The sequence below is a fragment of the Stegastes partitus genome, unplaced genomic scaffold, assembly GCF_000690725.1.
Source record: "Stegastes partitus isolate 25-593 unplaced genomic scaffold, Stegastes_partitus-1.0.2 Scaffold1222, whole genome shotgun sequence".
Classification (NCBI taxonomy): domain Eukaryota; kingdom Metazoa; phylum Chordata; class Actinopteri; family Pomacentridae; genus Stegastes; species Stegastes partitus.
This window is the reverse complement of record NW_007578953.1, coordinates 35346-48548: the sequence shown is the minus strand read 5'-3', so window position 1 is coordinate 48548 and position 13203 is coordinate 35346. Positions and strand designations below refer to the sequence as shown.

At 40.3% G+C, this 13203-nt stretch overlaps 2 protein-coding genes across 2 annotated transcripts; both read left to right on the top strand.

Annotated features, from left to right (window-relative positions):
• The first annotated feature begins 228 nt into the window (after positions 1-228).
• On the top strand, positions 229-2202 carry LOC103368914 (natterin-3-like). Its single transcript, XM_008297452.1, has 2 exons — positions 229-322; positions 1118-2202. The coding sequence occupies exons 1-2, from the start codon at positions 229-231 to the stop codon at positions 2200-2202; spliced, it is 1179 nt and encodes a 392-aa protein (XP_008295674.1).
• Positions 2203-6957: 4755 nt separating this feature from the next.
• Positions 6958-11072, top strand: LOC103368923 (natterin-3-like). Its single transcript, XM_008297466.1, has 3 exons — positions 6958-7047; positions 9159-9267; positions 9982-11072. Exons 1-3 carry the CDS (start codon positions 6958-6960, stop codon positions 11070-11072), a joined length of 1290 nt encoding a protein of 429 aa, XP_008295688.1.
• Positions 11073-13203: the final 2131 nt, after the last annotated feature.

The window sequence follows — 13203 nt, the reverse complement described above, 5'->3', positions numbered from 1 at the left end:
TATTCTAGTGATTGTTGTACTTGTCGCTCTGGAATGTCGGGCAGTGACACTGGCGCTGTACTTTGAATGAAGATTGCTGATAATCTGTAGCGTGCTGAAAGACTGAAGTAGTACCTGCAGCTGCAAACTACTGATTGCATCCACAAACATTTGGGTGGAATATTGGATGGTGAGTTAGTAAAGGGGCGACCACGTTGACTTTAAAGGGTTTTGTGTTGTGGCCTCCAGATGAAGCTGTCGGTGTTGCTGCTGTCGGCCCTGCTGGCTCTGTCTGCAGCCAGTCTGCAGGACATCGTGAAGAAGAGCTCGGAGCACAGGAAAGGTCAGATTTCTTTGATATATGTTTAAAGTTTTTATGACATTAACAGACTAGGATCGACAACATCTTTTCGTGTCATGCAGTTTTCTGTTGACTAAACACCTCAAAGATTCATCAAACGAGTGTTGTCCTAATTATGTGAAGGTCCTAAATGAATTTCTAGGTGTTTATTTTGCTCCTGTCACATGTTTCCTCACTGTGGAATTATTTTGCACTGCAACATAAAGTCCTGCACCTCTATGGAAACAGATTTTCAGTATGACACAGAGGGACAGAAATCATCGAAAAGTTAAATATCAGTCTAAGCTTGGATTTGATTATTTTCTCCCCCCAATCAAAGCACATCTTTAAGATTGTGGTTCAAGAATAATTGGAAAGTTAAAAATATGAAGATTTTTTTAGGATTTATGGTGTACTTTTGGCCTTTTGTCTTTGGACAACAGCATGACTTTTAAACCCACCAGCGAGTTTTGGGGGTCAGAAAGTTAATGACATGATGTGAATTCTCTAAAAAAAAAAAAAAAAAGCAGATCATATGTCAAACTGAGCTCTTCCACAATTTAACATTGTCAGATCGCCCATTTTAACTTTTCAATACACCTTCCTAAATTGAGTCAGAACTGAAGAAGCCTCTTGGATGAAAGGTCTTCAAGAAGCTAAAAGAGAAGTCCAGTTCATTTCTACTAAAGACCGGGATGACTGGGAATCTGCACCGACACAGCCACCTTAGTTCTTCTGTTTGTTTTGACAGAAGGTATATTCTGGTTCAATATCTAAATTTCTTGTTTTTTTCTGCAGTGTCCCTCCTGAACCCGGAGCTGGAGGGCCAAGTCCCTGAACCGACCGGTCAGGTGGTGTCTGGTCCTCTGAATCCGGCCAACCTGGAGCAGCAGCAGGACCTTCCTTCATCTTTCCTGTTCGGTGACAATGTGAACCTGGAGTGGGTGACCTGGGACGGGTTTCTGCCGAACGGTGCCGTCTCCATCTACAACGGCTACACCAAGCGCACCGACTACATCTGCATGTACAACTGCGAGGCCGGTTTCTACAGCCCCAGCCTTGGTCCATACTGCAGATACCCTTACGGAGAACACGAGTACCAAGCCTCCAAGTTCCAGATCCTCACCAACAAAGACAACTTTGAGTTCGTGGAGTGGAAGGAAGGCTCGCACGGTTCTGTGCCACAGTACTCAGTCAGAACCTGCGCGGAAGTCGACATCTATGTCGGGAAGAACAAGTACGGCCTCGGTAAGGTGGTGCCCAAGTTTGAGGCCTTCTTCCTGCCCTGGGAAGGCGACGAGTACTGGTACAAGTCATACCACGTCCTGACCATCAACAGGGATGCCTACACTCAGCACATCACCGATGTCAAGTACGCCATCGACGAGGTCGCCATCTTCCAGTACCCTCCAGAGACCATGCGCATCTCCAGCGTCACCAACAACGATTGCCAGACCATCGGGAAGACAGTCACAATCTCCAAGGATTCGGAGGTCGAGACCACTTGGAACATCGGCCGATCCACCATGCTGGGCATCGCTGGCAGCATCACAGCCAATATCCCACTCATCAGCTCTGTCGGCATTGAGCTGAGCGGCGAGAAGACACTGGAGTTCTCCAGAGGAACCACGGTGGTGGAGGTGCTCAGCCACTCGGTGTCCGTGGAGCTCAAGGTGCTGCCAAACTACTCCTGCCAGGTCCGCATGGAGGGACGCAAGATCACAGCCGACATCCCCTACACGGCTCGCCTCAGCCGGACCTACAGCAACGGAGAGACCCAGTGGACCTCCATCACCGGGACGTACGACGGAGTCCAGATCGGAGAAGTCAGGGCCGTGGTGGACCGCTGCGAACCAGTGCCCAACGCCCAGCCCTGCCCCTGAAGGACTGACAGACGACACTCTAAAAGATGTTTTAAAACAAGATATGCTCATGAACGTAAAAGATGTGTCACAATAAAAAATAATAAAATACAGCGGAAACATCTTCAGTGTGCGCTGGTGTCTGAAAATACAATAAAATGACACTTTTCTTCTTCTTTTTACTTCCACACAATTTAACTAATTATATGCAAATGATAAAGTTGTGATCATTTTATTAGATAATTAGAGTTACAGGTTACAATCAAACATTGTATATTAATGATTTTTATTTATGCAACAAAATAGGACACAAAAGTAATTAAATGAGTAGTTTCTCCTTGTTTTTACTTGCACATGAATTGCTTGTAATAATTTAGGATCACAACAGATCATCAGATCAATTACATTTACTGAGAACCGAACCAAAGTTTTCAGCTTCTATTATTTTTTCTACAGCTAAGAGAACATTCAATTATTTTTCTTTAGTTTATTTTGAAATTAGAGTTATAGGGTTTGTCAGCTACACTTTTAAATGAAACGGGTTTTAACAACAAGAATTTTTATTTGTGTTTCACAAAGCAGCAAAATGAAACACAAAAGCTGTAAAATTGTCAGATTTTAAAAGAGTTAAAAACACAATTTGGTGTCTGAAAAAAGCTTTACATACACATTTAAAATGAAAATCAAATGCCACTTTTCTGCACAGTCTCTTCTATTTTATTGCATATGATTTTACTAATAATAATAATTTAACGTCACACAAGTAGAGTTTTCAGTTTCTGCAAATCTTTCTACAATTTTGAGAAAATACATTTATAAAGTAATTAAATGTAAAGAAACGATTCCACGATTATTTATTTCAATGCCGACACAACAAAGAGCAGCTCCTCCAATCTTAGTCCCACACAGGTGGATAATCTTGTTGATAGAACTGCAGCTTTACTGCGTTCTTCAGTTGATGCTGTTGCCCCATTGAAAAAGAAGACAATAAATTATGATAAAATAGCTCTGTGGCATAGTCAACAGCTTTGCATCTTAAAACAGAAATTAAGAAGGTTAGAAAGACAGTGGCGCTCTACCAATTCAGAAGACTCACAGTTACCTATAAAAAAAAGCGATCCGCAAGACAAGAACTGCTTATTATTAATCCCTAATTGAGGAAAACCTGAACAACCCCAGGTTTCTTTTCAGCACTGTAGCCAGGCTGACAAAGAGTCACAGCTCTGTGGAGCCTTGTTTCCTTTAGCTCTCAGCAGTGAAGATTTTATGACCTTCTTCACTGATAAAGTTTTGAATATTAGACAACAAACGATTCGCATGTCTGTTGGTGCAGCAGCAGCTCTGGATGCATCCAAAGGACCAGATTTATAGTTAGACTGCTTCTCTGCTGTAAATCTGTCAGAGCTCACGTTGATAGTAAATTATTCTAAACCAGCGACATGTCTGTTAGACCCAATTCCAACTGGACTGTTCAAGGAAATCTTTCCTTGAGTAAATACTGCAGTATTAAATATCATCAGCTTCTCTATACTAACAGGCCACGTACCGCAGGCTTTTAAAGTAGCTATAATAAAACCACTGCTCAAAAAGTCTACTCTAGATCCAGCCGTTTTAGCTAACTATAGGCCCATATCCAACCTTCCTTTTATTTCTAAAATTCTTGAAAAAGTTGTTGCTGCATAGACATGGTTTGGTTGAAGAGTTTCAGTCAGGATTTAGAATGAATCATAGCACAGAGACAGCACTGGTGAAGGTCACTACTGATCTTATAGCCTCAGACAGTGGACTAGTTTCTATACTGGTTCTGCAGTGCTGCAATTGATCCAGTGGATCACAGCATCTTATTACAGAGACTGGAATGTTTAATTGAGCTTAAAGGAACTGCATTAAACTGGTTTAAATCATATTTATCAGACAGATTCCAGTTTGGGGCTGCAAGGTGGCGCAGTTGGTAGCACTGTTGACTCGCAGCAAGAAGGTTGCCGGTTCGCATCCCGGTGGGGGCACCGGAATCTTTCTGCGTGGAGTTTGCATGTTCTCCCGGTGCAGCGTGGGTTCTCTCCGGGTTCTCCGGCTTCCTCCCACACAGTCCAACCATGCTGAGGTTAATTGGTGATTCTAAATTGTCCGTAGGTGTGAATGTGAGTGTGCTTGGTTGTCTGTCTCTAAGTGTGGCCCTGTGATGGACTGGCGACCTGTCCAGGGTGTCCCCTGCCTTCGCCCTAAGTCGGCTGGGATAGGCTCAGCCCCCCCCGCGACCCTAGTGAGGATTAAGCGGTGTATAGAAAATGGATGGATGGATGGATTCCAGTTTGTTCATGTAATGATGATTCTTCCACCCGCAGTAGAGTTAGTTATGGAGTTCCACAGGGCTCTGTGTTAGGACCAATATTATTTACCTTGTACATGCTCCCTTTAGGCAATATTATTAGGAAGCATTGCATAAATTTCCACTGTTATGCAGACGACACCCAGCTATATTTATCTATGAAGCCAAGTGAAACCAATCAGTTGGTCAAACTCCAGGCTTGTCTGAAGGACATAAAGGCTTGGATGACCTGGAATTTCCTCCATTTAAATTAAGACAAAACTGAGATTATTGTATTTGACCCTAAACACCTCAGAAACACAATATCGAACCAGATAGCTTCTCTAGATGGCATTGCCTTGGCCTCCAGCTCGACTGTAAAGAATCTTGGAGTTATTTTTGACCAGGACATGTCATTCAACAGCCAAATAAAAGTTTGTAGGACAGCCTTTTTTCATTTATGTAATATTGTAAAAATCAGGAGCATCCTGTCTCAGAGTGATGCTGAGAAACTAGTCCATGCATTTATAACCTCTAGGCTGGACTATTGTAATTCCTTATTATCAGGATGTCCTAATAATTCTCTTAAAAACCTCCAGCTGATCCAAAAGGCTGCAGCCAGGGTTCTGACAGGAACCAATAAAAGAGATCATATTTCTCCAGTACTAGCTTCTCTTTATTGGCTTCCTGTAAAATCCAGGATAGAATTTAAAATCCTGCTTTTAACATATAAAACTCTCAATGACGCTCTCAGACTGCAGGTCTACTGGTGGTTCTAGAGTTTCCAGAAGCAGAATGGGAGGCAGAGTCTTCAGTTATCAGCTCCTGTCTTATGGAATCAGCTCCCAGTTTGGGTTCAAGAAGCAGACATCCTCTCTACTTTTAAGGTTATGCTTACAGATTGTTGGTTTCTCTGTTAAATCTGTAGGGTCTGTACCTTGCTATGTAAAGCGCTGTGTGATGACATGTTGCAAGCTGCGCGGTACAAACAAATAGAACTGAATTCATTTTTTTTAAAATTGTATTTTGAAAGTCAAAGTTTAACTTCCAGGTTTTGCTGTCTACACCTTAAAATAAAACATTTTTAAAAAACAATAAAAGTGATCTTTATTTAAAAGTGCTCTGCAAAGCAGCAAAAGTAATAAAATCAAGAGTTTTTAAAACAGAATTTAAAAAAAACATACAACTTGGTGTCTGAAAAAATGCAATGAGGTTTTGGAAAAGGTGAGAAAAAAGTTGAAATAAATACTAGTGATTGTAGAAATGAAATTGTTAGAAAAGAATAATTATTTCTTCTACCACTGACACATCATGTTACCAAAATTACTTTTTAAAGAATTGAAAGTAAAGAAACAATTATTCTAAAATTAATTTTTGATCAGTATCAGTCCACCGGTACACAGTTTTCAGGTCTTTTTACGTCTTTGCAGTTGCTTATTTGTGTCCTTCTTGCATCTACTTTTCATTGGCCAGCTCGTCCTTGGTGTCTTTTTGTGTGTTTGCAATCATTTCATGTCTATTTGTGTCATTTTGCACCTCTTTTTTTATTGGTTTCATTTATTTTTGGTCTATTTGTGGGCCTCTGCTGTCTTTTTGCATGTATTTCTGTTTATTTTGCTCCTTTTTCATTCTAGTTTGCGTCTCTCTCTGGTCTTTCTGTGTCTTTTGCAGATATTTTTTGCCTGTTTGTGTCCATTTTGCGTCTCTTTTGTGTCTTGTAGAATTAACCCAGATGGCTTTGTGATCCAAGATATTTGGATTTATGACCCAAAACCTGCAGAAGTTGCACTGATATAGCAACGTTAGCGTTCTAACAAAGTAACCCAAGGCTCTGAACTTGGCTTCTGCTAATGTTAGCGTTTAGCTCAAAACATCAGCTTGTTGACCTACGCTGAGTGAATTTGCAGATAAATTCTGATTTCTGCAAAATCCCACAGAAACCTGCTTTGTTTCAGCTTCTTGTGTGAAAATAAAATGGTTTGAGAGTAAAACCCGAGCGGCTGCTGAACAGAACTCACCAAAGCTGAATAATAACGTGTTCTTTAGGAGGCTGAAGGCAGCAGCTCAGTTTGTGAATGTAAATGACCTTTGCGCCGCCTCACAGAGTCCTCATTCAGACCTAAATAAATAAATTGATAATAACTTTCTGTCTCAAGGACAGATGGCCATGACATCAGCGATTCTCAGCGATAGGACCGTGGAGGGAACAATGTCCGTGTCGAGCGGCTCCTGCTCCCGTTTAATCTTGGCAGCCGGCGACGTTACGCAACGAGGCCTCGTCTTAATCAATGAGCTCCTCTTACAGCAGATCTAATCAATTTGTTCCCTGTCCGAGCTTATCTGGACGTACTGTATCTTGTCATCGGCGCCGCAGCACTTTGGACATGGGGCCGTTCCTCGGACGCAGACTTTAAACGTATTTATGAAGCACTTTTAACGGGCTCATTAAGGAGTGAATGCAGGGCTCGATGCGAGTCTGTTATCGGCAGCGTTTCTACAAACACTCGGGAGGTTCAAGGACGAGAGCTCCTGACCTCCGAGTCTGCAGCTGCTTCGAGGTCGGATCAGAGCCTCCGGGGTTCACGTTGGCGACGTTATCTGACCTGAGCTGCAAGTTCTCGCCACGCTTTAAAGAAAACACTAAAAAAATGTGTTCAGGAGCTCTGTTAGTTCAAATGAGTTTCCTGTGTGGCTAAAAGTTAAGAATCATACATGACAAAAAAAAAAAAGACAAAAACTACAAATCTGTAAAAAACTGTCACAAAAATCTGGCAGAAAAAAAAAAAACTTTACTAGAGATAAATAAAACATTTATATTATATATTTCTTACTCGGAATTCGGTTGTATCCAATAAAAAAATGTTTTAAAAAAAGGAAAAATTTGTAAGATAATAATAAAATAATATTTTCAGTCCCTAATATATGTAATTTTTCTTTCAAATAACAGCAAATATCCAGAAAATGACAATATTAATTTAAAATTAAATGTAGTAAAAAGAAAAAAAATTAAAAGGCAAAACTTTACATACTGTTTGCAATTACTTTTTTAAAAAATGTTTTGATGTGGACTTTTTTTTTCTTTTACAGTTTTGGTTCATGAGTTGTTTTGAGTTTTGTTTTGTTTTTTCAAGGAAAACGTGACTTATTTTTTTATTTTTCACTCATAATCGGCTGTATCTAATGTAAAAAAACAACAACAAAGAAACAGGGAAAATCTGTAAAATAATAATAATAAGACAGATACGACCTCGTGACACATTTAAATAATATGTGTCAAGGTCTGTAGGAGTCCAGTAACGACATAATGAAGTCATAATGTTGATCCACATCTTAATGGAGAACTTAAAGAGGAAGACCGTTCAACTTAAAACCCCTTTCTAGCCTGACTTTCTATTTGTTTTTTCATTCTTTTTTCCTTATTATATTACTGTTTTTATTGTTTCATCTGCATTTTTAATTTCAAAGCTCTTTTTGATTCTTTTTAAAATTTCTTTTAACACACGACTAAAGCTCGACTGACTGACTGAACCCAGCCAGGAGGCGCGAACACGCCTGCGTTAGAACCTGAACAGGTCAGACTGAACCTGGGCTGTGGTGGTTTATTGGGGGGCAATAACCGGCCGGGAAGGTTTTAAAGCTGAGCTCGTCTGCAGACGGCGTCACTGCAGGAGGAACCGTGGAGGTAAAAAAAACAACAACAAAAAAACACTCATTTTACTGATTCTGCAACGTTTCTCTGCCTGATTGATTATTTATTTTTAAATCTCTGAATGAAATCAATAAATGCATCTGGAATGTAAGATCACTGAGAACATTTTATTTATGGAAATCTTCTCTTTCTGCTGCTTTTCAGGGAAAACAAAAGTAAAAAACAGAGCATTAAACTTCCCCGGCTGATTATTTACACTGTTTTCTGAAATATTGTGTTTCATTTCCAAACAGAAATCTGAACGTTGGATAAAAGCCAACTTCAAAATATCTGTTGACATAATTTTTGGTCTTTTAATCACTCTGTGAATCGTGTTTCTAAGAATCCTATAAATGAGGCTGTTAATAAAACTTCAACAAAAACCTTCAGATTGGACTTAAATGGGAATAAAAATAGAAGGTTTGGTTGATTTAAGAGCTGCTAAACTGAACATTTGTGACTAAGACAGTGCAGTTGGTGACACCTAAATGTGTATTCTCAACTATTTCTATATAAATAACAGTGCATTGGCAAATTAATACATATTTTTTAAATTTATTTTTACATCTCTTTTGTTGTTTTAAACCTCTTTCTGATCTTTTTATGTGAATTTGCACCTATGATATGTTCATTTTTGTCCATTTTGTGTGTCGTTTATTGGTTTTCATGTCTTTTCATGTGACTTTCCAGCAGTTTTTGTGTCTATTTATGTTCATTTTGAGTCTCTTTTTAATTTATCTGCATCTCCTTTTGGTCATTTTGGTGTTTTTGAAGTTGTTCTGTGTTTATTTGTGTTAATCTTGCATCTCTTTGTCACGAGTTTGTGTGACTTTGCATTTATTTATGTCTCTTTGTGTCTTTTTACTATGTTTTTGATGCTCTTTGTATTTTTTCTGTGTTGCTTTGTGTCTCTTTGTGGCTGTCTGGCTGTTTTTACACGTGATAAATCCCTCCCCATGTGTGTTTTCTGTGTTTTTTCAGATGAGGCATTGCGTCGCTGTTGTTCTGCTGCTGCTGCAGCTGTGCAGCCCGACGCTGCAGTCCAAGCCGCTGCTCTACCAGCTGCAGGACAGCCAGCAGAAGCCCAGCAGTGAGTCACTCTCTACAGTCCAGCACATTTACTGACGACATGGGCTGTTTATGGCTTCTGTCGGCTCTTTAAAACTCACAAAAACATGAAACTAAAACTATATATTCACAGCAGCAACCTACAAATCAGTGCTACAAAATAATACAAACTATACAACCTGATCTTGTGTAAGTATCTGTTGATGTGTCCGGGGTTGGATGATGCATTTAAAAACAGATTTTGAGATACTTATAGTTGAGTACCATCGTTTTTTGCCACCTTATAGTTCAGCTAAACTACAATTCCAAGATTTTTTTTGTTGCATTGGGGAGCGCGAAATTCTTGGGGAGTTTTTTTTTTTTTTAATGAGATGGATTTTGATGAAATAAAACTTTTTAGCTTAGATTTGATGAATTTTCTCAGTATAGCCACGTGTTACACATGATTAGTTCATTGGTTTTTACAGTTTATGGCTAATAAATGCCTTTTGAGTCCAAAGGTGGGTTTGCGGGTTCAAAGATTATTTAAATTACAGATTTGTTAAATGTCCCACAACAACATGTTGAACCAAACCTACAGTCGGTATCTTCCTGTTTCATAGACATCTGATAGACATACTGAATACAAACTAACACAAGAACCACCTGTTTTTACCATTTCTGGCTGATAAATGGTGTCATTTGGTAATTTTTTTGAACCCAACCTCCATCGGTGTCTTTCTGTTTTGTGGTGCAGAAGCGTGGCTCAACCCTGCGCTGGCAGACGTCGTCCCCTCCAGGGAGGTCAGCAACCCTCCTAAACTTGTGGAGAGCCCAGAAGCCCACACCCCCTCCCACTCCTTACCCATCTTTGACGAGTACGTCAACCTCAAGTGGGTCACGTGGGACGGTTCCCTCCCTAACGGCGCCGTCGCCATCTTTAACGGCTATGCTGAACGCAACGACTACGTCTGCAAAGTCAACTGCGAGGCCGGTTTCTACACACCCAGCAAAGGGAAGTTGTGCCAGTATCCCTACGCCGACAGGGAGTACGCCTCCTCCACGTTCGAGGTTCTGGTCAACGTGGACCACTTCGAGTTCCTGCAGTGGGTTGAAGGTTCGTACGGTTCTGTTCCTCAGTACTCCATCAAGACCTGCCCCAATAGTGACATCTACGTAGGTAAGAACAAGTACGGGCTCGGCAAAGTGGTGACCCGACACGAGGCCTTCTTCCTGCCCTGGGAGGGCGATGAGTACTGGTACAAGTCATACCATGTCCTGGCCATCAACCGTGTCAGCTACAGCCAGCACATCTCCCACGTGGAGTACGCCATCGACAAGATGGAGCTGTTCCACCAACCACCAGAGGCCCTGGATCTCATCAACGTCGTCAACCATGAGTGCCGAGACGTTGTGAAGACGGTGACGCTGAAGAAGACGACCCGGTCCGCGAAGACCTGGGACATCGGCAGGGAGACCCGCAACGGCTCTGTGTCCACCATGTCGGCCAAGGTTCCCATCCTCGGCCCGGGGGACGTGGGCTTCACCGAGGAGCAGAAGGTGACCTTCTCAGAGGGAACCACCATGGCGGAGTCCCTCAGCCACTCGCTGTCGGTGGAGCTGGTGGTGCCGCCGAACTACTCCTGCAATGTGAGGATGGAAGGCAGGACGATGAAGGCCAGCATCCCGTTCACAGGCAGGCTGAGCCGCACCAACCACAACGGAGACACCCACTGGACCTCCATCACCGGAACCTACGACGGCGTGAACGTGGGCGAGATCACGGCGGTGGTGGAAAGATGTCAGCCATTGACCGACGCCGTTCCCTGTTCCCCGGAACAACAATGAACATCCGTCTGCTGAATTTACAGCCCAGAACAGAGATACAAACTAAAATAAAAATCAAGAACAATGAAAAAAAGAGTCTGTTTTTGTCCTTTTATCTCCGTTTAGGCCCAATATGACGACTGAACGTCATTTTAAACAACTTCAACGCATGGAATCAGCTGTATTTACATATTTGTACTTCTATACAGCAATGTAACAGAAAGTAACTAAGTACAGCTACAAAGTACTTTACATTTACTTGAGTATTTCCATTTTCTGCTACTACTATATTACACTTGTACTACACAGTTTAGAAGCAAATGTCTGTAATTTTCTCTTTCTGAAATAAAACTATTAAAATTTCAAGAAGAATACAATACAGTTATAATATTTTAGGGCCCACATGGCGGCAAAAGTTATCTTCAGGTGCAAACAACTTCAAACTCAATCTTTCTGTTAACTAATGATATATTTACTTATAGACAGTAAAGTAACAGCTAGACAAGTACTGTACTTGAGTATTTCCATTTTCTGCTACTACTCTAAACAAATTTTCTGTTTTTTGAAATAAAACACAACTAAAAACTAAAAACTAATCTTATTTTGTTCTTTAATTTTAATATTTTAGGCCCAACATGACGCTCAAATGTCATTTTCAAATAACTTTAAACACATTATTGATATCTCAGAGTTACACTGACTGGAAAGTAATGATGCATTTTACTTCTATGTAGTAAAGTAACTAAAAGTAACTAAATACATTTACCCAAGAACTTAATTAAGTACGATTACTTTACATTTACTTGAGTTTTTCCATTTTCTGCTACTTTACAACAATTTAGATGGAAAAAGTCCACTTTTTACTACATTTATTTGATAACTTTAATTACTTTAAAGATTTTAGAAGTTTCCATTTTGCAAAAAAAAATCCAGAACAAATGTGTGAAAGGCTTTATTTGGGGGAATGTTTGGCCACAGTGCTGCCTTGAATAAAGCTTCCTAACATCACTTTACCTGCTTTTATATTCATATAAGATGGTTTAAAATGAGTCCTGTTTGCAGTCGCTCTCACACTGAGCAGTCTGGGACTTTTTAACCACACGTTTCTGCTTTCGGACTTGTCAGATGCAGATTATGATCGACGTTAAATATTTTTAATTTTATTTATATGCAGCTGAAAGTAGACCGAGTTTAACTTGTTGACAGATTTTTCTGCAAAACAAAACCTCAAAGCAACACCTGCGATCTCGAGGCTCCATTTTGCAGAAGAGCCACAAGTTCATTCTACATTTAAAGCCTTCATTAAGCGATTTTCTGCTCGCCTGTCTATCGTCTCATCTATGTGATCCATTTCTGTTCTGCAGAAGGTGGTGGACGATCATCATCAGGACAAACGTGACCTCTTTCTATAAATACCTGCTTGTCTTGTGTGCACACCTTCATTTGTGCTCACAGTTCACATACACACTGCTGTGATGCTGGCTGCTGCATCACGTGGTGCTTTTTCATGCATCTGATGTAGTGATGAAATTTCTGGCCGATACTGATATCCAATGTTAAGATTTACGATATCGCCGATAACCGATATTACCGATGTCGATATTCAATCACCGATAAATGAATGTAAGTAAACACTGTGAGAAAACTATTCAAAAGAAGCCCAAATTAGACCACATAGTCTTCTTTATTACATAACAACAGTAAAACATATTTAAACATATTTTAACATATTTAATGTTCAACTCCATTTAAGTAAAAACATCTGTGAAATAGCAGCAATATCAAATGTAGAGACGAAGGCGCTGATGTTACACAATCATCAGCTAAATATGTTCATCGGACTGATACCGATATATCAGAAAAACACTAATATCAACCGATACCAATGTGGTCGCTGATATATTGTGCATCCCTAATTTGATGTTTTTTTATTCAAATAAATCTCCTCATTATTTCATCCTGCAGCCTATTAAATGTTTGTTTGATGTGAAGCTACTGCAACGACTTACGTACTGACAGCGATTTAATCCACTCACTGTGCAGCAGGTTTAGTGTCTTGTTGGCTGCATAACTGTGTTTAAAACAACCTTCATAAACATGCAAACTGTGGTTTTTTTCTGTCTCAACTGTTTTTTTGGGTTTTTTTGTTTGT

What these genes read in the sequence shown, in the direction of transcription:
- LOC103368923 (XM_008297466.1), top strand. Translation starts at nt 6,958, where the DNA reads ATGCGAGTCTGTTATCGGCAGCGTTTCTACAAACACTCGGGAGGTTCA. An exon ending in GAGTCTGCAGCTGCTTCGAG is followed by an intron (nt 7,048 to 9,158) that starts GTCGGATCAGAG and finishes GTGTTTTTTCAG; the next exon opens with ATGAGGCATTGCGTCGCTGT. An exon ending in CAGCCAGCAGAAGCCCAGCA is followed by an intron (nt 9,268 to 9,981) that starts GTGAGTCACTCT and finishes TTTGTGGTGCAG; the next exon opens with AAGCGTGGCTCAACCCTGCG.
- LOC103368914 (XM_008297452.1), top strand. Translation starts at nt 229, where the DNA reads ATGAAGCTGTCGGTGTTGCTGCTGTCGGCCCTGCTGGCTCTGTCTGCA. An exon ending in GAGCTCGGAGCACAGGAAAG is followed by an intron (nt 323 to 1,117) that starts GTCAGATTTCTT and finishes TTTTTTCTGCAG; the next exon opens with TGTCCCTCCTGAACCCGGAG.